Raw genomic sequence first — 22,256 nt, 5'->3', positions numbered from 1 at the left:
GTGTGCAAGAGTGCTTCTAGGTTTGCCGTGTAGTTATTTTAAAAAACCATAATTATTTTTGTCCAGTTTGTATCTGCTGAATCTTTGGCGTAGGTGAATAGGTTAATGTATTTGTGTAAACCATATATATGCGCTGTCACTAGAAGTGCTATGCGCGGTGATCAGGGTCATGATGAGTGAGTGTGTATGGTTAAGTGCTTAGGATATGGGTAATAGGGTGTTAGAAGGCCTATATTCTGACCTAATCAGTCCGAATTGTGTGGGTCTGGGGGTAAAATGACTGATGTGGTTGAATGTTGAAGATGATGGAATGTAGTCCGTGTACTATTGTTATGGGTTAAGGGTGGGTGGCTAGCTGCTGGCTGAGATGGAGGGTATAGTGTATGGTCATATCACTCTTTAATAGCATTTCAGGTTACCTCAATTTATGCCACTAGTAACAACACTTATGGCAATTATACCCACTTCACCACCGAATCAAACAGTACCTATGACACTCCATCAGACTTTGAGAATTAGTTGCATTACCCACACATACTGACACACACTGCTAACCGCACAACGCACACTTCAGTATGCAGAACCACTCCTTATGAGACACACACTATATAGGTAACCACCCACTTACCTCTCATACCCAGACCCCGCAATACCCATCTCTTCCCCCCCCCTTTCAGACATGACCATACACTACACCCTCTATCTCAGCCAGCAGCTAGCCACCCAACCCTAACCCCTAACAATAGTACACGGACTACATTCCACCATCTTCAACATTCAACCACATAAATCATTTTACCCCCAGACCCACACAATTCGGACTGATTAGGTCAGAACATAGACATTCTAACACCCTATTACCCATGTCCTAAGCCCTTAACCATATACACTCACTCATCATGACCCCGATCACCGCGCATAGCACTTCTAGTGACACCGCATGTATACGGTTTACACAAATACATTAACCTATTCACCTACACAGCCACCCGCCAAAGATTCAGCAGATACAAACTGGATGAAAATGATGATGGTTTTTTAAAATACACTACAGAGCAAACCTAGAAGCACTCTTGCACACACATGTGTAACCTAGGCAACATTTACCAACACTCAAGCCTCACACTATTGGAAAACAACCACCACGTGACCATTAGGACACACACCCCCTATACGCCAGATACGTGTTACCATGGCAATCGCGACATCACTCAATAGTATATGGGGCATCAAAACCCAGTTACCCCATACATACGTGGTACCGTAGCAATGCGGTGGCTTGCCCCATTCCACACACATCTATTTACCAACGAGTAAGGTGATAGTCTCCATACCCACCCAAGTACTATCCCCATGTGCTCCATTAGGGGACACGACCTGCGTAACCCAGCAGACACGTTACCATAGCAACGAGTTATCATGTAGAAGCCCACACACGCCCCTCCTCTATCCACACCAACTAAACGTGACGGGTTACGTCATGCACCCACCCTGTCCTCACCCAATCCACTGCGTGACCCTAGGGCCATGCAACACACACCTGTCAGACCACACAATAGCTGCAAACAGCACTCACCCAGCCCTATGTGACATGACACGTCACGGGGCTCTACGTAAGCCACACCCATGCCAAATCACGTCAGGGTCCGATCACCACCCCCACACAGACACATGATTGGCCAGTCAATCACATGTGACCAAACACACACACCTGGAAGTCCCCTATATAATACAGTAACTTAAAGCACTCAGTAACTCCTTGATAAAGGCATGCAAGCCGAAACGCGTTGGAGATCACCTCAAGCAGCATCAAGTATTCCCACAAATTGAGCCACTACAGTCCATTCTCCACCAACTTTCCACCTATCCGACCAAGCACACGGACACCCGCATCACCCCATCACCATCCAGTGACTGTCTCAGTTGGTCATCAAGGGCGCCCATCCGCCAGACACCCCGCGGGATCGCAGTGGAAACCAACACCATCTGGCCAGCTATTGGGAGTACAACAACCACTGCTCCCCGCTGTGGACCAATCCCCACCTACTGGTAGGTCAAGCACACCCCTAACATCAATGCGGGACGCCGCCAACTGTAAGTTCTCCTGGCTACTAAGAACATTGCCACACCCAGGTTGCCATAAGTCTGTTCGACCATAGGTCCAGCAGGGGGACGTGCAGAAGTGAGGACCGCACGTTAAAGGAGCCCCCTAAAAGGGTCCACCCATCCCCCCAACTGTGGGCTTTCATGACACTACCACCACAATCCAACATACTTGAATCCACTAACGGAACAACCTAGGGAAGCATTGTGTCTACCCAATAAATTAGGTTTGGATCCCACTCCTGTTGTCAGTTTTCTTTCACTCATTCTTGCTTACACCCACCCACACATCACCACTTCTCCTTCCCACCCCACCCCCCTCCCCTCCCCATACCCCTCCATCCACCACCTCCAACCCGATCCCTCCCTACACAGGAGCGCATGTATACCCAATTTTGTCTAACATATATACCTAGCAAGAATTGGTACTCTTGCCCTACGTGCAGCACCTACCCACTCCCTATCCAACCTAGACACCACCCTGCTACCCTATTCCTCAACACATAGTTTCCCATCCCATCACCGTTACGTGTAGCGCGGCCCACCCCTATAACATTTACATACAACAGATGTGCCGAGCTAGTTTGTTGCTCCATACAGCCATGTAGCGCGCCATGCATCTCGCGCCACACAAAAGCCTTGAGTCGCGCCATACAGAATGTTTCGTAAAAGAACGTACTGTAGCACTGGAAAAAAGTCATATCATGTAATACAACTTTTTGTCCACCAGGTGTCACTTTTAATAAAAACTACACAGCACATGCGTCAGATTTCCAATGTATTTTCTGTATCACCGCCCAATGATTGACTGACAGAAGCTGCGATTCGGTACACTATAGTACAGCATTTTGGTCATTGAATCAGTGCTGTAGAAGAATGTGTAATAAAGTATTAAATAATAACAGTACAGCATGTGAGTCCTGTACTGTTAAAAAAAATATATATATATTTTTGTCTCATGGGTTCAGACAGGGGTCACAAGCATGCACAGTTTTCACTGAGAGGTGATGAATGTGTTTATATGTTCTGTACTAATAAGGCATGACTTGGTAGCGCGAGTGTCTTTTATGCAACTTTTTACCATCAAATGCATCTGAATCACACAGTGATGTGAATTGATAGCACAAGCAGCTTATGCTGATTAAAATGATATGCAGCATGCCTATGTTCTGTGAGCCAGTGCGGGTGTATCTGCACGCAAAACGCTATGTTACACTAACAGCCACTGTAACAGTGATTTGCTTGCAGATACACCCGCACTCACTCACAGAACATAGGCATACTGCATATCATTTTAATCAGCAGAAGCTGCTTGTGCTAATAAGACACATTTAGGGTAAAAAGACGCACAAAAGACGCTCAGCGCTACCGAGTTACACAGCACTCCTGTGAACTTGGAATCAAAACATTTCTATCGACATCCCACCATTTGGCATTTCTGCTATACAGTAGACATTGTATTGTACACATAATAGGCGGCAAGTTTTTCATAAAGAGAGATCATGTCAGATTCAATACTTTTAAGTACTTTTAAAACTTTTAAGAACTTACTGAACTGAAAGCATTTCTCTCAACATCCCACCACAGTACAAATTCTATCAGTGGAGCACTCGCCACCAAGAGGTTAAGCAGTGTGTTACATGCCATGGCTTATCTTTCGTTGTAGAATGCCATGGTACGCCACAGTACAGCCTTCACGTAATGTTCCATTGCGCGACACAGGAGACCTGAATGGCGTGCTATGAGCAACAACTAGCTGGGCCAATCTGTACATATTAACAAGAAATATTTGCACTGTTTAGCATGTATCAGTCTATTCAAATGCGGTTCATCACCAGATGACTAAAGAAGAAAACAATTTAAGGGCACGACTCATGAACCAGTTGTAGCTCAATAGCAATGTTGGTAGAAAATACACAGATCTCTTAGAACTAATCCATCATAGTTAAGGTAGCTGAGATAACAGGTCTTTCTTATTTTTTTTTTTATTATGAACAGGATATTCTAATTCTGTTGCAGAAAAATGTTTCCCGTTAAACCCTCCCCTCTTTTTGCCTAGAATAAACACAAACAGAAATCAGACTCAGCCCTATACGTTAAAGTTACATTGTGAGAAATCCCCTGAAAACAGCAGTTTTCAGGGGATTTCTGCAAAATATTAGCATGCCCAGTATGTAGCAAATAGAGTTCACATATTTGCCACAGTCCCTCCATATCCAACCGCAAAAGCACCCCCCATAGATTTCTATAGGGCTGCTACACTGTCAGAGTTGCTAAGTTTGGCTACAAAGCCTATGGGCCACTCAGAGCTGGATCCTCAAGATTTGATGGCACAGGGCTTTTTCAGAATCCCTCTCCCGACGCCTCAACTTTAATAAATGCATATGGTAATTTCCATTACTGCATTGTGATTTTCAGACTGTCATCTTCCAGTCTGATAACTGCATACCAAACATTGCTCTATAACTATCCAGCCCCTTGCTTCACACCAGCATTTCTCACTAGAGAAGACACACCAAGCAGATGGATGGAGGGGGAAATGGGAGTACAATTAGCAAGCTGGACAGACTGTTTAGCATGTTAACTGGGTCGCCCAAGCCATAGACCCTCTCATGTATAAACACTGGAAATTGCAGCAGGTTATTCATATGTACATAAAAACACATTTTCTTAATTGGTATTGCAAGAGACTATTTATAAACTAGTCACATATTTTAAACTTGACTGAATACATGTTATTAAAGCTTGCTTCCACTTTCAAGTCCAGAACACATTTTAATTTGACATTTGTCTTTTGATTTGAATCTCAGCGATATCCTGATTTATAATGTTAAATTATGAAGCACAAATGAAAAAAAATATTCAGGTGTATTGTATATTGAACATAATAATCCCATTTTATTTTTTAAGTCATTTTCTGATTACACTACAATTCTGTATATTCACAAATGTCCAGCTTCGCAATTTGTAGATCAAAGTGTGTGTTCTTTATTTGAGATCATACAGTCATTCTTGACTTATACTATCATGTTTTTGAATACATTTCCAAATATCTGGATGTAAGGAGGTTACTTATATTCTGTACCAATTGCTATCTCTACAACCCCCTCCACAGAAATTGAGGCAGCATAATATCTTTTCTATATACAGTATATATGTATAAAATAAAGATCCCAGTTTAGGGGTCTGCCTGTTCGTTTGGGCTAATCTCTTGAACTAAAAGCCAGATTTTGATGGGATTTTAACTGTTCTATACAGCATTGGAAGGTTTAGGTGTATGAACCATTCATCTGTGGTAAAAGGGAGCTGAGCAGTCATGATTTTAGTGCAGCAAGTCACAGAAGAAAATCTTGCAATAAGCTGCTGTATAGGAGCTGGTCAGGGTGCTGAAACAGTAAGAGAACATCTGAAACTGAGCCAATCAAAGATAGTAATGTGCCCTGTTGCTTAGTAGCAGCCTAGACAGAGGAGGGAGTCAGGGACTGAGCAGGGTCACGTCTGAAGCAGAAAACAAGAGACAGCCTCCAACGAACCCATGAAGATGCCCTGATGCAGACACAGTAGCCTGCAAGGAGACATAGCTATCAGGAATTTTATAAAAACAAACAACCACTGGAACACCATCCAATTATTTCCATTTGATGGTGGCAAACATCGGACCCCCACCATCAAATGGTATAAACACTACCAGAACAAAAACTTAGATGGTTAGTAACTATCGGATTCCGATGTCCATCCCTATGCTGAACCTGCAGGCAGACTCTGGCCACCATTCCTCCACTGTGAAGTGCTCCCTCTCCAGCGTGATATTCCTGCTCAGCCACATGCCCTCGTTGAACAGGAGGCACCTCCCACTGAAATCAGTGCTGTTCTCAGACAGGGGCTCCATGGCGAGATAGCTCAACAGGAAGCCCAGGAAATACAGGGTACATTGTGCAAAGAGGACATTTTGCTCATCGCCATGTTTGGGAGCTGGGGAGGGGTGCACATGGAGGCTGCAGAAATATACACAGGTGCCCCAGCTCCGAGGACATGCTGGTGATAATCTTTTCGGTAGCTGCAATACCAATTGCTCATGATCCTCCAGCACATCCCAGTGGCCCGGCCCCAACCAGCTGCAGAGCAGCAGCAGTGTGGGTTGTGGTGACACTGGTGAGATGCAGGGAGCAGGAGTGAGAAGCAAGTGGTTGTGGTGAGATGCAGGAGGCTGTGGTGAAATGCAGCGGGCAGTAGTGAGAAGCAGAAGGCTGCTGTGAGATGCAGGAGGTTGTTGAGAAATGCAGGGGGAAGTAGTGAGATGCAGGGGGTTGTTGAGAAATGCAGGGGGAAGTAGTGAGAAGAGGGAGGCTGTTGTGAGATGCAGGGGGTTGTGGAGAAATGCAAGGGGTAGTAGTGAGAAGAAGAAGCCTGTTGTGAGATGCAGGGGGATGTGGAGAAATGAAATTGCTCCAGGTGCGAAGCTGATGCGGGTCGCTAGTATTACATAATTCTACAAAATTCAGTAATTTCTAACAAACATTTTTACATATATTGATTTGTTGCAGTTAGGTCTTACACAAGTTATTTGTTTATATATTCACATTTCTAACAAATTAGAAAGACTTCAATGTGGCCCCATAATATGCAAATAGATAAAGCAAATATAGAGGTAGAATTATCCTATTGAATGGTAATGAGATAATTTGGATATGTAAAGTAGGTCGTTTACAAACAGTTGGGATCAATCAAGACTAAGATCTATTTTTTTTAATATATATAATAATACTTTTTTATTTTTAGGATTTCTTATGGCCATTTCTGATTCTAGATCTGAAGACAGATGTTTGGAGGGGATAAGATTTTCCTATTTTACATCTTCTTGTGGATTTGCTGAAATACAGTACTGCAGTAGCTGAGCCTGATGCCATACACGGAACTAAGGCTGTCATTGACCCAGTATCATAGTTTGTGCCGCTGCAAAACAACTGCAGTGTTTGTAATGATCCTAATAAAATTGATAGAATACATATTGGGCATGTTGGAAAAGTCAGCCAGGGTTGGCTCATATCAGCCTGTGATTCTGTATGATTATGGGGTTGGCTGTGTGGCAGGATCATATCATGTGTGACCAGTTTTCTTTCTGGAAGCCATGATGGATCCAATTTACCTCTATCTAAAGACTCTATATAAATTATCTGTTACTCTAATAATTGTTTATTTCATTTGTAAGTCCTGCTCAGGTTACTGTATTGTAGTCCTTTTTTGCAGCAATGATAACACTTGGTAAGGACTGTCTATTTAACCTGGGGTTATAGCCAATGTTATGATAAACAAAAAGACTTGTGGTAACTACATTTTAATATGTTTTTCATTGAGGAAAGAAATTCAATTAAAAAATGCTTTATCTTTAGCCATGACCAAAGATAATGTGTATAAACAGTGTCCAAATTCTTATACTTAACACAGACTCTGTGTAGGCATGGTGTATTAGATTACATTCCAATTCTCTAGACATCTCTTGGCAACATAATTAATCCAAGAAGAATATATTAAAGCATTATTAAGCAAATATTCTTCTATCTACAGAATAAATTAATGTTCTAAGTGAGTATTATCCTGGCTTCTAGCCTAAGCATGAAATAAAGGAGATTATTAGTAAGCATGACATGGTAGAACATTACTTACTGGATGTATTACACTAAAATCCAATGCAAGAAATATATGCACAAAAAATGTCCACAGTATAACAAAAAAGTAAATGCAGATATCATGGCCAACATAGCAACATGTAAGTCATAGATATATAGTATCCAGGAGAAACATCCTCAGCTTCATGTCTACTATATACAGACCTTCTCCAATCATATACAGCCCTGTGCCCAGCATGACAGCCTCAGGCCCATGTCTAGATAATAGACCTGTGGTTTTCAAAAGTCCCATGGCTACTACATACTGTGTTCAGTATATGAGATGTATTGTCACAAGAGCATCACAGGAGCAATACCCATGAGAAATATATTATAATTTCTGAGTATCAGCATCATATTTTCTGACTGACACAGAATCAATTGACTGCCACCTGTCAATCAAAGTGCACTTATCCAAATTAAACCACACACTAGGCAACTGGAAAACCACAGTGGGACCTGGAACCACTTGTTTTACATAGGCTCCTACCACCGGCACCTGTAACCGCCTACTTCTGGGTATGTGTGGACACACTGCTCCAACACCTCCTGGTTGGTGTCAGCTAATTCCCACTGGTACATCACTATGGACCAGTCTGCACTGGTTAGCAGGCAGTTGGGTTCAGCTTGGAGACACTGGGCTTAATCTGGAGAAAGGAGTAGTGTTTGGCACTGCTTTGGTAGTCACAGGATACAAGCAGATGCAGACGTCTTAAGGCAAGATGCTTATTGCACAAATTTCTTTTAATAGACAAGACCTTTGCTGAAGGCAAGACACCAGACGCAGAGAGTGCAGCAGAAGGACGCCAAGATGCTACACACCAGAGCACAGGCAGCAACTAAGAAACGAGGAATCTAACCACCGCTAGGAAAAGAAAAGACCAGGTAACGCCAGTCAGTGTTAAGGTCTTACCACCTCACTCCGTATTACAAGAGATGGAGCAACATCACGTATAAATGGAATAACCGATCCTATTATTTCTGGAACATATTTCAGCCATTTGGTTAATGGTTAACATTGTAGCAAGAGACAGAAGTCTTTATATATGTTATTTTCTGTTTTAAAAGGATTACAGGTCCCTGGACATTATCTAAGCCGGTCAGGCTTAATTCTTTGCATCACAAGCAGATGCACCTTGTGTGTTGTGTGAATATATACACACAGACACATTATATACTATTTTATCACTGATTGCAATTGTGCTTTTTATTATATAACGTTGTTTATACATTTCCAGGTACCTGGTATTTATGAAAATATTTTATTAATACTTTGCTATAGAATAAATACATATACTGTATTGTTTAGCCATTTATTCAGAGCTAGAAATTTTCTCATTCTTTTTACATTTCTTCCTTATACTATCTTTGTTTTAATTATCTTCCTTCTATCTAATCTTAAAATGTTTCAGCGCCATAAGCATAGCTATAGCTTAGGCCCTGATTCACAGGCGCATGCTATTTGCGTGCGCTCGCTCTGAATCAGGGCATCCCTATTTTTTTTTTTTGACCGGCCTCCAAGCCGGGTGTCTAAGGGTGTCTAACCTTCTACAAGTAACCATAAGAATCAAATAAACTAATAAAGGCGCTCTGTAACCCCTTTCTGTTTGTACGGAATATAAATGTGGAGGAGGATGGAAATTATAATGTAGAACAATGGCAGGGGTGACAGACTAAGAGGGGTATTCAATATGGGAACGAAAAATCCGTGCTGGACTTTTCGCTCCACATCGGAGATTTTCCTGGGATAAAGTATCAGGCGCGCGCCCGCTTTATCCCCGTATTCAATTTGAAAGCTACGAAAACGGTACCCGGTGAAGTAGGATTGGCGAAAAAAACAAAATTTACCTGGAATAAATTGTAGGACTCCCCTAAAACTATAAAAACATTGGGGATCACTATGGGTACCCCCGTTTTAGCCTGCAAATGAAAGTCGGGGTTTTAAATAGCGGCTGCAGGTGTTTTTTTCCCGACATTGAAGAAGTGATGCAGAAGAGCACTTAGGTTTTTTTTTTTCATTTTTTTAAGTTGTCCCATCAAATTTGGGGTACATGAAAATGGGTAATAGCATATTTTTAAGTCCCTAAAGTCTTTACTTAAAAATTCTGCAAAAATGCACCTGCCGCTAATAGCCTATTCTAGAATACACCTGTCGCATACTTGCAGAATAGCCCTGAACCTATTTCCCTATTTTTAAACACTTTTTTTCACCCCAAATTTTCAATAAAGTTTTTGGGGTGTCCCTAATTTTTTTAAAAAACTTTTTTTGACACAGTTTATTTTAAAATGACATTCCCAGGGATGCAGGCTATGTTTTTTAAGCCTGCACCTGTAAACCCCAATTCTGCACTTTTTTTCGCCACCTATTCAGTGGTGAAAAGTTATCCCCGTTTTTTTTCAAAGACTTTTCGAACCTGCGAAAAGTCTTTGAAACTGAATACGGTGTAAAACCAAAACCAGTGAAAATGACGTCATCGGTGCGATATTATCGCAAGAACTGACTTTTCGCTCCAAATTGAATTGCCCTGAATGTCTCCTAATTGTGGCCAAACCCAGGTTTGGCTAGACCTGCCCAGAGGCGCGGAGTCTAACTCACTTGGTGGCTTTCTCCAGTGACCCCTGTAATTGGGATTTGGTTTTCGCTGCACCATGTTGTGAGGTTTGGTTTTGTTGTGGACCTGGGGTGGTGATAGGAGCAGACAGAGAAGCAGATTTAAATTAAAATGTGGAACTTTTAACGAGTGGTTTAGTAGACATGAATATGGCAAAAGAAAAAGTCCAGGCAAAGCACTGAAGTGCACTTGGGAACTGTAGTGAGCAAATGGGAGAATGTCCAGATAGTGACAGGCAGGAAACAGTCCAGTATGCAGGTATGGTGAGCTGAAATGATATGCAGGCAGAGGGGATGTGATCCAATAGTGTAAGCAGAGGCAAGGTGCAGGATGACAGCAGACAGGTATTCAGGCAGGAGGAAGGCAAATGGAGGGTGCAGGGAAGTCCAGAGGTTGGAGCAGATAAGGTAAAACAGGCTAGGTAGTGTTTCCAAGGAGGCAGGTAATGAGCTCAGGAACTCTCTCTTAGCTGTCGCTGAGAAACACGTTGCACTGGCAATGAAGTGGGGCTCTGGACCTTCCTAAATACCAAATGCCGCACCGTGACTGGCCGGAGAGAGCACCGTGACCCACCAGGATTGGACAACTGAATCACCTGGCCAGAGGCAAGATGGCAGCGCCCATGTTGGGTGGAACCGAAACACCGTCAGGCATCACCAGCCCAGAGTGACAATGTGCCCGCAGAGAACCACGCACAGCCAATACCCCTTGCCAAACACCAGCACCACCGCCAGACGCCCCCCGCCACAGCGACCTCACAGGTATTACCCGTCGACCTCCATGCCGAGAAACCCTGGTCATGACACAAGTGAGCAGGTCGCAGGCCTCTGGACAGGTACTTGGGAGTGACAGAAGACCAAAATAATATTGCAGGAAAATAACTAACACAGGAAACACTATAAACAGCGCAGAGGAATGAACTTGAACTGAGACACAGGAAGTAATACACTAAGATGCTCCAGGAATGAATTTGTACTGAGACACAGGAACTGACTACACAAAGATGCTCCGGGAACGTACTGGATGTGCAGGGATGAATTTATACTGAGACACAGGAACAAAGTACACAAAGTTGCTACTTGAGACACATCGGAGGTGCGGGGACAAACTTGTACTGAAACACAGGAACAAATACACAAAGGACATAGGAGATCACAAGAAGCCAGGAACACTAAGTAAAGCAATACAGCTTCTGAAACATAGGACGGTTGTCACAAGGAAATTACTATGTGCAGTCATACAGTGAGTTTGGTCAGCAACTTCCTGTTGCAGGAATCGGACCTAAATACCCCTAGGCAGCTGGTCATTGGATCGTGAGATCAGCTGAGAGACCGCAGAGCTGCCATTGGAGGAACTGATCAGGTGAGATGAACTAACATGGCTGCACCCATGCACGCTACCACGGGAACGCATGGAAGCACGCGTGGAAGCCCTAGCAGTCACCGGGGAGAATACTCAGCCATAACTCAGCTGAGTATTCTCCCCGGGGACTGCTAGGGCTTACATGCATGCTTCCATGCGTTCCCGTGGTAGCATGCATGTACTCAGCCATAACTCATAACTCAACCATAACTCATAAATACAACTGGCGTATGAACGCCACCAAGCCTAAAGACACCAAATCAGCGGTGAGTAAAGGCCGATCCGAGGCCGCATCCTGACAATACAGAAGTACAATCCTTGCTTTTGCTCATCGGATACATACTTTTAGGGCTCGTGCTCACTGGTCCTTTTTTATCCAGTTCTACCACACAATACCATAGAAAGCCATTCTGGGTCCTTCAACCAAACAAGCTATTTGCATGTGCCAAATTTGGGCTCCCGATGTTAGGAGACAAGATCCCGAAGCAGAAGTATCTTGGACACAGAATGGGAACTTTTTGGAGCGCCAGTAAAACAATTAGCTGGTTGTGCTGTCCAGCTCTTGCTGAACCTCCTGATCTCAATTTGAGTAATGAGGCTGCAGGGCCTGGGAAGTCTGGGGAAACTAGCATCCCACGGAGGGCCCCATATACCCCTAGACCACCAAGGAAAAGGATTTTTGTTTAATAGCCAAACAATAAAAAGGTCAAAAATGTCAATAGGTCGACAGGGATAAAAAGGTCAACATGGTAAAGGTCGACATGGAAGAAGGTCCACCTCTGAATCAGACCCTAAAGTGTGATATTTATCCGGTCATCAAGAGATTCAGTAGTATTTATGGCTTTTACACTTAATAGTACAATCATGTTCTAACTTATCTTCTATTTCCTTCCTGAAATGTTGAGTCTAGTGTTAGAGATTGTTTAGCTGTGGCAAGAAACATTTAGAGAAGGGGTAGCCAACCCTGGTCCTCAAGAGCTACCAACAGTGCATGTCTTCCAGGTCTCACAGAATCACAAGTGAAATATTTAGCTCCACCTGTGGATCTTTTCAAATGTGTTAGTAAGTAATTAATACACCTGTACACCAGCTAGGTGGTCTGGAAAATGTGAACTGTTAATAGCTCTCGAGGACCGAGGTTGGCTACCCCTGATTTAGAGTATATCAAAAAATCACTGCAATGCAGCCATAAATAATTTTTTCTTCATGGTTTTCAGAACTCTGTCGATTAAAGGCAGTGACATAACTATAGCATCAGAGAGATATAGAGAGAGAGCAAAGTCAATGAGGTCTGGAATGAGGGGGAGCTCCACCGCTTCTCACAATACGTCCTTCAACATTTTCAGCCCTAGGCCCATTTGGCCCTGAATTTGGCCATAGTTTCACTGGCCCTTGCACTGTGGAGCTAGCACAGGGGTAGTAATGTCTCATTATGACTTCAGTCTGTATGCATCGGCCTGCTTATGTTCAAAAGAGTAGAGGGTGGATGGATATGTTTTGTCCACAACCGCTGCAAATTTGCTAGGAGTCATAGGTTGCACATTTTGCCTCTGGTTATGGGTTTGCAGATCAGAGATCCAATACAGTACATACTGTATTGGCTGATGCAGAGGTGGATAAAAATTCAGCCTAAATTACTGTTAAAAAAAAAAGTGCACACAAATAACGTATTTCGGCCTATATAGTATGCAAAGCTTGAGTTGCGTTCTGTTCAGCAATATTAGCGTATGCCTCTGGTTTACACCAAGAAACAAGCGTCCATGTTGTTAAAAATTAATTTTATGTGCAATACGTACATTTTCTATTTAGCTTAAATGGAACTACAAAAATCTGTCTAATACAACAGAAACAACTATTTGGCCTTACGTGCTCAAAAAATGAAAAATAAATGCATAATCTATGCATGAGCGATAAGCTGAGCACCAATCAGTGTCATTGGAACAGCCAATCACAAGCATTCACTAGTACTAGCGATTGTCATTATTACATCTGCTATTTGTATCTGTTTTTGACCACCTGCAAATAAATACATCTTTCAAAGGCTTTTCCCCCATTTGTATATGCTCACATGTTAGAAAGCCCCCATTCCTCCCATGCAGGTGCCGGCATGCATAAGTGGCAGAATGAAGTCAATCTGCATGGGACTAAAGTGTGTGCACACTGTTCTGGGCATGCACAGTGCAAATTCATGCAAGATACGCTAAATTAGCCCCATAGTTATTTAATGTCATACTGTAACATTTGCCTCATCTAGAGTTGAAACAGTTATTCTGAAATGGTATTTTTTTAAAATAGTCCAATGCTTTAAATACTGTATGTCACAGTTTAATATATCAAAACTGGAGCATGACAGGGAGTATGATAGGGGAGGGAGTATGATAGGGGCGGCTCTGCCTGCCCTGCTTACCCTGACCGCATGTCCCTGTTACTTAGTGACCTATCTACTTTCCATGTGATCATTATTAAAGGCATGTGTAGGCTGCAGACAAATACTTATATTAGCCTTCAAAATCATGATAATACCCCTTTTACACCGGAGCTAAAACCCGGGTTTTTGAAGGGTTAACCCGGGCAGCTCCCTGGTGTAAAAGGGGAGAGAGTTGGATCGCCGGGTCGAGTGACCCAGCAATCCAACCCAGGTAACTAGCAGGGTTTAACACGGGCGTAGCCCGTAAAACCCTGCTGTGAGAACAGCGCACTCCGGGTCCGGCTTCAGTGGTGCTTGGAGATGACGTCATCTCCAAGCGACCACTTTCACTCCGCAAAAGCCGGGTCTATGCAGACCCGACTGCGGTGTGAGCGGCGCTGACTCGGGAATATCCCGAGTCGGCGCCGGCAAAATTCCGGGTCTGATCCGGATAGGAGCTTTGTTCCAACTCTGGGTCAGACCTGGAATTTAGGTGGAAAAGGGGTATAAGTGAGTTAGTGTTAAAATGCAGTATAACTGATATAAGTATTCATACCTCTTCTCAACCTTGACTTCTTGCTGGAATTGAATCCATCACTTCCATCTGAAATGATAAAAAATATATATTTTAACTATACATCAAATATTGCTTAAGTTAAGAAAAACAGATAATAGCACCATGCTGTAAAAGGTGGGTGGTTTATTTTTTAAATATGCATTTTTTCTTTGAACTTGATTTCTACAAACATCACATCTGCAGTCACATCGCACAGTATTTGGTGGCTGCTACCAGAGGTTATTTGTTTTCAGACTCTGTGGCACTCATCATATCTTCACCCCCACCAGCAAATGATGACACTCATATTCCTTATTCTATGCCACAATCTATTCTATTCTCAGAGTTAAGAACTGATACTATTTTAGCCCTTCTGAGGTTCCCCTGGTCCTCAAGGCACTAGGAAGGGGACAGTGACCCCTTCATTTTTGGAGTACAGCTAGTTATAATGTTACTGATTGGAAACAATTCAAATTAATGTGTACATCGCAGACATTGAGATACGATCACACAAGTAACTTAACGCACTTAGCATCGTGGACTATCATTCACTATACATTGTGACCAGTGATATTGTGATTATATTTTCTGAATATGTATTACAGTATACAGATTATGTAGAACTATGGCACCCAGCCATGCTTTTCCTTAAGCCAAGCAGTCAGTTACACAGCAGCAGAATGTGCTGTCCAGGAACAAAGGAAAGCTAGTGACTAGGAGTAACAATGGGTGGGGATTAGCTAGCCAGTGTAACTCAGAGTTTTTCGAAGGATAACCAGCATTCTCTTGTACTGAGTTTATACTAATGCGACTGTAGTATTGCTATTTCACTGAGCTATCAAAATCTAGTACAGATAACAGCAGCCTTAGATGATTTGGAAACTTGTACCCTGTTATAGAAGAGAGTCTGCTGCTTATCCCCCACCTTATGTCTTTCCTTTTATCAATAATTGTTAGAAATCTTATACTAAGATATTGCATTTGCTGATTTTGTGTTGCCTTAGAGTGATTAGCATTTTGCTCAAGAAATACTCTATACTTTATATTTTGAGATACAGTATTTGCCTAAGCAAAACACATAGGGGTCCATTCATTATCAATTAATTAAATGACCATTTTCATCTACTTTTGTAGAAATTATGGATCGGGGCTATTCATTATAAATGTAATGCATGAGATATTACCGATATATCCTGTTTACCTTTCAGCCCCAATCTGTCTCGCTGTCCCCATACACTAGTATGGGGACCTAAATTCATCAAGGTCCGAAAATATAATATTGTTGGAGCTTCACTGCGGGAGCATTCGCCATCTTCAGATGGCATTTGCTCCAGTATCCACGCTCCTTCCCTTTGGAAGGAGTCCTGGGCTGCGAAGAGGGATGGGGTGGCTATTCAAATGAACCGTTCGCACTTTGCGGTCTGTTCACGCCTCTATGTCTGAACGAGCGAACAAAACTTGCGGTCGTAATTTTGAAAAAAGACGCCCCCTGGCCGCTCGCACCATACGTCATGTCCGCTATTTAATAGATTAATCGAGTACATCGAACAGCGTATGAACTGCTCGCTATTCTTGTGGTTGGTTTTTCCTACCACAATCTTGCGAGCAGTTCTGACTATAAATCAACCAAGTGACGTGGTTAATGAAGCTCCTGTATTAATTATGCACACCCATAAAACGCCCGTTTTGACCTTTAAGCACGCCTGTGTTCTGATTTCCACTCCCAGTTTTCAAGCACCTTCCCCTGTTACCACCCACATACGCCTCCTCCTGTCACTCAAAATAGCAGGCATTCGCTATTTAGCGAACAAACGATTTTCGGCCGCACTGATTGGTTCGCGCATGCGTATTAAAATCCGTACGCATGCGCAGTTGTGCGAACATCGGTCGGAACGAACGAGCAGCCGCTTACAAGCGGCTCTGAATCAGGCCCATAGCTCATAAAACAATAAACAATGTATAAACAAAATGCAGGATTGGCCGACGTGACCAGCAACGCTATACAGTCTGGTGGCAGCAGCGCCTTCGCCCACCACTCACACCAATGTCACTGTGTGCCCTGTGCACAGACTGCCATGTTGCCTAATCATAACAAGTGATCGCAGGCCCAAAGCACCTCTCCATCCACCCCTTACCGGCCACGGGAATGGTGTCACACCTATCTCTTGCATTATTTTCGTTATTGCTCAGCTTTAACTTGATGGATCGAGATGAAACACACAGACACAATGTTCATATATATATAGTATGTTGGACAGAACAGTGCATGGGAGAAATGCTAGTTCAAAAAGTAATAATTCACATAATATATACTGTATATAGGAACTATAGTACTCGTTGGGCCTGATTCAGAACTGCACGCAATGCCAATGTTCATGTAGTTAAGCGATTATTAGCAGCTTAGCATGCATGGAAAATTCTGATACTGTGGGGTCTATTTACTAAGCTTTGTTAGGAGATAAAGTGAACAATGATAAGGTACCAGCCAATCAGCTCCTAACTGCCATATCACAGGCTGTATTTGAAAAATGACAGTTAGGAGCTGATTGGCTGGTACCTTACCTCCGTTCACTTTATCTTCTAACAAAGCTTACTAAATAGACCCCTGTATCTCCTACGACGCATGCGTTACACTGAGAGTATGCACAAAGGTGCTGTTGCGATTGGGACAGACATATGAGAAGTGATGGGAGTTCCTGGGTGACTGGGAGGGGGCTAGTAGTGCATGCTAAAGGTGGGCATCTCAGTCCTTGCACATTCGACCTCACGGACATACACACAGGAAGGAAATTGTATTCCATTTGCATAAACTGGCAGACGGGCGAACGTTGATAGATGCTGCTGCATTCACTTTTGCGTCCACTTCTGAATCAGGCCCTTTATTGTGTTTAGAGCAGACCACACAATAGTGTTCAGTATCAGAAGTCATAATGAGCACGGACTTAGAGATGTGCGCAGAGCCCCAGGTTTGGTTTTGGTTCTAAATAATCAAATAAATAATTGTTGTGGTTTGGTTTTGGATATGGATTTCTTTAAATATTTTTAAAAACCGTTAAAATCATGAAACTTGGAACTGTTTTTGTTCCTACACTTTTATTACCATCAATAACATTAATTTCAGTCATTTTTGACCCCCCAGTATTTACTATATATTTTTTTCACCAATATTGACCAAAGACTGCAGCGAGCTGACTGGCTAAACTAAGGGACAGAGCAGCACAAATACATGGCTGTGTAAAAGAATATAGCACATCTTTGAAAAACTATTGTTAGTAAATGCCATTCACTTCAAGTCATACTTGGCTACTTTTGAAAAAGCATTTCAGGGAGATTGTGAAAGTAACACCTATGAGCGCGGCGGTAAAGTGGGCGTGTACTGCTACATCTGAGAGGCGTGTCATAAAATTGATTTACATCCACATGTAAATGAGCCCCAAAGCAGTTAGTAAGATCTACTTGTTGATGAAAACACACTGATACGTCTCAGAAAATACATGTAACCACAGGGAACATTGTGCCTTATACCCAATGCAGGGAAATTGTATTAATGATCCCATTTGAATGTATATATCTCTGTTTTTTCTTCTATATAACAGTGTCATAATGGGGGTAAGGTGAAATGAGGGAGATTGGTAGACTCTTCAGGGAGACAGGGAGATTGCTGCTATTTCAGGGAGTCTCCCTGACAATGAGGGAGAGTTGGCAAGTATGCTTCAAGTTCACTTCTAACAAACATACAAAAGAGCCTGTTTGCACTGGATTGCAGGTGCTACTTGTGTCTGACAAACATACACAGTGATAAAGATGTCTGCAGTCTTTTACACGCTTCCCATCCACTCCATCTAAACTATCTCTAACGGTGACTAGCATGTAGCATTGCAGCATGAAGTACATAGGCACTAGGGGGAGGGTTAGGCACCATATTTTCCTACTCTCCCGGGAGTCACGGGAAGCTCTCAATTTTTTGGGTAACCCCCCGCACCCCTGAGGAGCAGGAAGATCTCCCGCATCCCGTCCACTTCCTAGTGAAGTGGACAGGATGGGGAGATTTTTCAGGAAATTGGCGAATCCCATAATTTTGCCCCGCCCCTCCTCATAGACTCGCAAATCGCGGGGATTTACTGTAAATGGGGCAGGGCCTAATGACGGCCCCACCCCCGAAAGCTGAGAGCACCAGGTCATCTCCGGCTGCTCCCGGAAGGACTATTTAAAAGTCAGTAAGTATGGTTAAGCACTAAGGGAGGAGAGTTAGGTTTAGGGTGCAAGGAGGGGGAGGTTAGATTTAGACACTGGGGGGGTAGTTAGGGTCAGGCACCAGGGAGGGAGGGAAGGTTAGGGATAGGTAGTGGAGGAGGGTTAGGATGCTGACCGACAAGTGTCGGTATCCTAACCCTGTCGGGATGCCGGCATCGGAATTCTGACCTCCGGGCTCCCGAATGCTGGCATCCGTACTCATCCCATCAGTTCACCAGGGAACCAGGGACATGACGCACCATGTTCTTGTGGTCTAAATTGGTTGACATGGAGAGGTGGCACAAATGTCTGATATCATATGTATATATATTTTTTTAACTACTGGTAGTACAGTGGTGCAGCTAACATTATCTGGGGAAGGAAATCTGCATGTGAAGACATGTAAATGCACTATTTCCCTGTGGTGACATCTGTACACAACACTGAGTAGAACATTATGTGGAGCAGGCTTATCATGAAACCTACAGTACTTGCATTGTTAAAAAGCTTGACATATAAAAGGCATGCTCTCATGTCCAGTCAAATTACTATTAATTCCAATATAACATAAACGCAAAGCTTATAGAACACACATTACCATGAGGGAAGGAAGGGCACTTTGAATACCACCTATGTAATCCAAATAAAAAATATATATCTTTTACAGATTAAGGGCTGTATTCAATTAGCTGTGAAAGCAGCGGTTTAGTGAAAACTTTTTACAGGAGTGAACTTTTCGCACAAAAATGCGTACCGTGCAATCCTATTGCTGAAGTTTTTGCATGTGCGAAAACTCCATAGACAAAAACTGGCAAACTGTTTTCACCATCTCAGAGCAGGTGAAAAATTGTGCAAAATCCCTATTTTTGATAAAAAATGTGGGCACTTGGTTCAGAACCCCTTGGACACTACCCCAATGATAAATTAGGCAAAAAAGAATTGTTTAATTACCTTAGTTTGGTCAAAAATTATGTGAATTTTGGGGTGAAAAAATTAAAAGTGTTAGAAAATGGTTTTAAAGTAATGGTTCTGGTACTTTGGGGGGCTGTATGGATGGGACATGTGTTTTAAACATTGCAGCCGGCTGCATCAGTTATATTTTTATGATTTTTTAAAAGTGCTCTTTTTTTACTCAAAAATATACTTGCATCCATTTTAATGTATCCCATATTTAACTGCAGTATTTATTTTGTCCAATAACATAGCTTTTTATTATTTTTACACACATAAGCAAATATGCATAAAACAGCCATTTGACACAATTTAAGAACCCTAAATACTTTTATTAGGACCACTAATGCACTTCTATATTGATTTCCTATGTCAGTTACCTATTTTAAGGGGTAGAGACAAATATACCCAAATTCACCTGTACTTTTTGCTGGTTACTCCAAGAACAGTTTTGGTGCGCATGCGTTTTCGCGTCTTCTGTAATTGGATAGTTTGAAAAACGGGAGCGCGCATAGACATAAGACGCAAAAATATCGCACTAAAGCAGGCGAAGTGTGCAAAAACTTCTCCAACTTAACTTTTTGCTGATTTCTAATTGAATTCCCCTTAAATATTAAAAAAAGCCCCAAAAAAACAAACAAATTAAAATGGAGCATTTACATTGGACGGCTAAAAAGCTATTCTTGTACAAATGACATTTGGTATACTGCAAGTGTAAAACTGATCTGGTCATGAACAGGAAAAAATAAAATCATTTACTAATAATGAAGATTAATGAGAGCTGAATGCAGGTTCAGTTCTTTGGATTTTCCTTACATGTTTTTACCCCGCGCATGCTCTGGAGCAGAGCGTACACATCTACAGGCGATGCAGAGTCATACACAACATAGTCGGATCCCCACTTGCAGATTAAGGGACTGTAACTGTATACAACAGGGCTTTCACACGCAGGCTTAGCAATGGCGGCATGACGGAATTGCGTACATGTAATTCAATCTGTTTATAGATGGATCTCTTGCCCCAGTATAGGGTTGGTGGAATGGTGAACGGATAATGTTGGTGGAATGATGAACGGATGATGCAAATTTTAACCAAGCGTATGAATAATGGCATTTGAGTCACCTAGAAATGTACAACTCAGCAGATGGGTCAATATCCTATAGCTCCATCCTCTTATGGTATGTACCTGTCACAAATGGTGTCTGCGAGTTACCTGTCTCAGGTGTGATCGGGATTCAATGGAGACCGGCATGACTGGAACCACAGATGACGTAGATAGCTCTATTTGTAAGATTTGTGTAGCAGTGAAAACTGCCTTTGATGATGGATGGCAGGAACGTGGAGGAACCGGACTGGGACCGGCAGGAAGACTTGTTGGAGTTGAAATGATGAACTAGGAACTTGACTCTGGACTGGAACTACGTGGCTTGAACTGATATGACAGGAACTTGACTCTGGACTGGAACAACGTGGATAGAACTGATATGACAGGAACTTGACTCTGGCCTGGAATAACGTGACAATGGCTGAAAGGAAATCAGGTAATGCTGAGACGAGGGTTAAACAGGATGATCCGGAAATGCTGTGACAAAGGTTGGAACTCAGGTGCAGGCTTTATTGGGTTCAGGAAGGAATGGGTAGGTTTGGGATTTTGAGGGCTAAACAGGGTAATCCGGAAATGCTGTGACAAAGGCTGGAACAGGTGCAGGCTGGATTGGGTTCAGTAAGGAATGGGTAGGTCTGGGAATTTTAGGGTCAGTGAGGGAGTAGGTAGGTAAACGGAGCAGGAGTTGATCCACAGCAGGAAGCAAGGCAGGGTTACACGATGCAGGTTTACAGGGTGCTAGGGACCACCAGGAGTAGGGCTAGAGCAGAGCACAGGCCAGGTATTGCTGTAACAGGGTGTCTGGGTGCCAGGTATTGCTGTAGCAGGTTTTCAGGATGCACTAGGGGTTGCTGTCAGCAGGTTTACTGGATTGCCAGGTATAGCTGTAGCAGTTTTCCTGGATGCACCGGGGGGGTTGCTGCCAGCAGGTTTACTGGATTGCAGGTATAGCTGTAACAGGTTTTCTGGATGCGCCAGGGGTTGCTGTCAGCAGGAGTCAGGGATACATTTGTATACAGAAACAGCACGAACCATGCACCACGGAAGTAACAAGATGTTCAGGTCCAGAATGCTATCAGGGGTGGATGTATATACCCTGGGTCTGGCTGCAATTGGTGGATATGGACAGGTGGTCTGGCAGTAGCATTCTGAGTGGTGGAAGGCACAACATGGAGAGGGAATACTCATCTCTGCAGCACTGAGAATCAGAACCACACCTGCGATTCCAATCAGGGCTAGCAGTGTTCACAGACAGGAAAGG

General features: G+C 42.9%; 1 protein-coding gene across 1 annotated transcript in view; it reads right to left on the bottom strand.

The window, feature by feature from the left end:
- The window catches only part of LOC148462411 (uncharacterized), a 53,685-nt gene that overhangs the window by 10,790 nt on the left and 20,639 nt on the right, over positions 1 to 22,256 (bottom strand). Inside the window, exon 2 of the mRNA XM_088460063.1 lies at positions 14,707 to 14,754. Within this exon, the coding sequence (XP_088316189.1) occupies positions 14,707 to 14,754 (48 nt within the window). The remainder of the gene's footprint in view (positions 1 to 14,706; positions 14,755 to 22,256) is intronic.

The sequence above is a fragment of the Taudactylus pleione genome, unplaced genomic scaffold (genome assembly GCF_031769625.1).
Source record: "Taudactylus pleione unplaced genomic scaffold, aTauple2 ptg000967l, whole genome shotgun sequence".
Classification (NCBI taxonomy): domain Eukaryota; kingdom Metazoa; phylum Chordata; class Amphibia; order Anura; family Myobatrachidae; genus Taudactylus; species Taudactylus pleione.
Note: the sequence above shows the minus strand (reverse complement) of the source record. Positions and strands in the feature narration are given on the sequence as shown.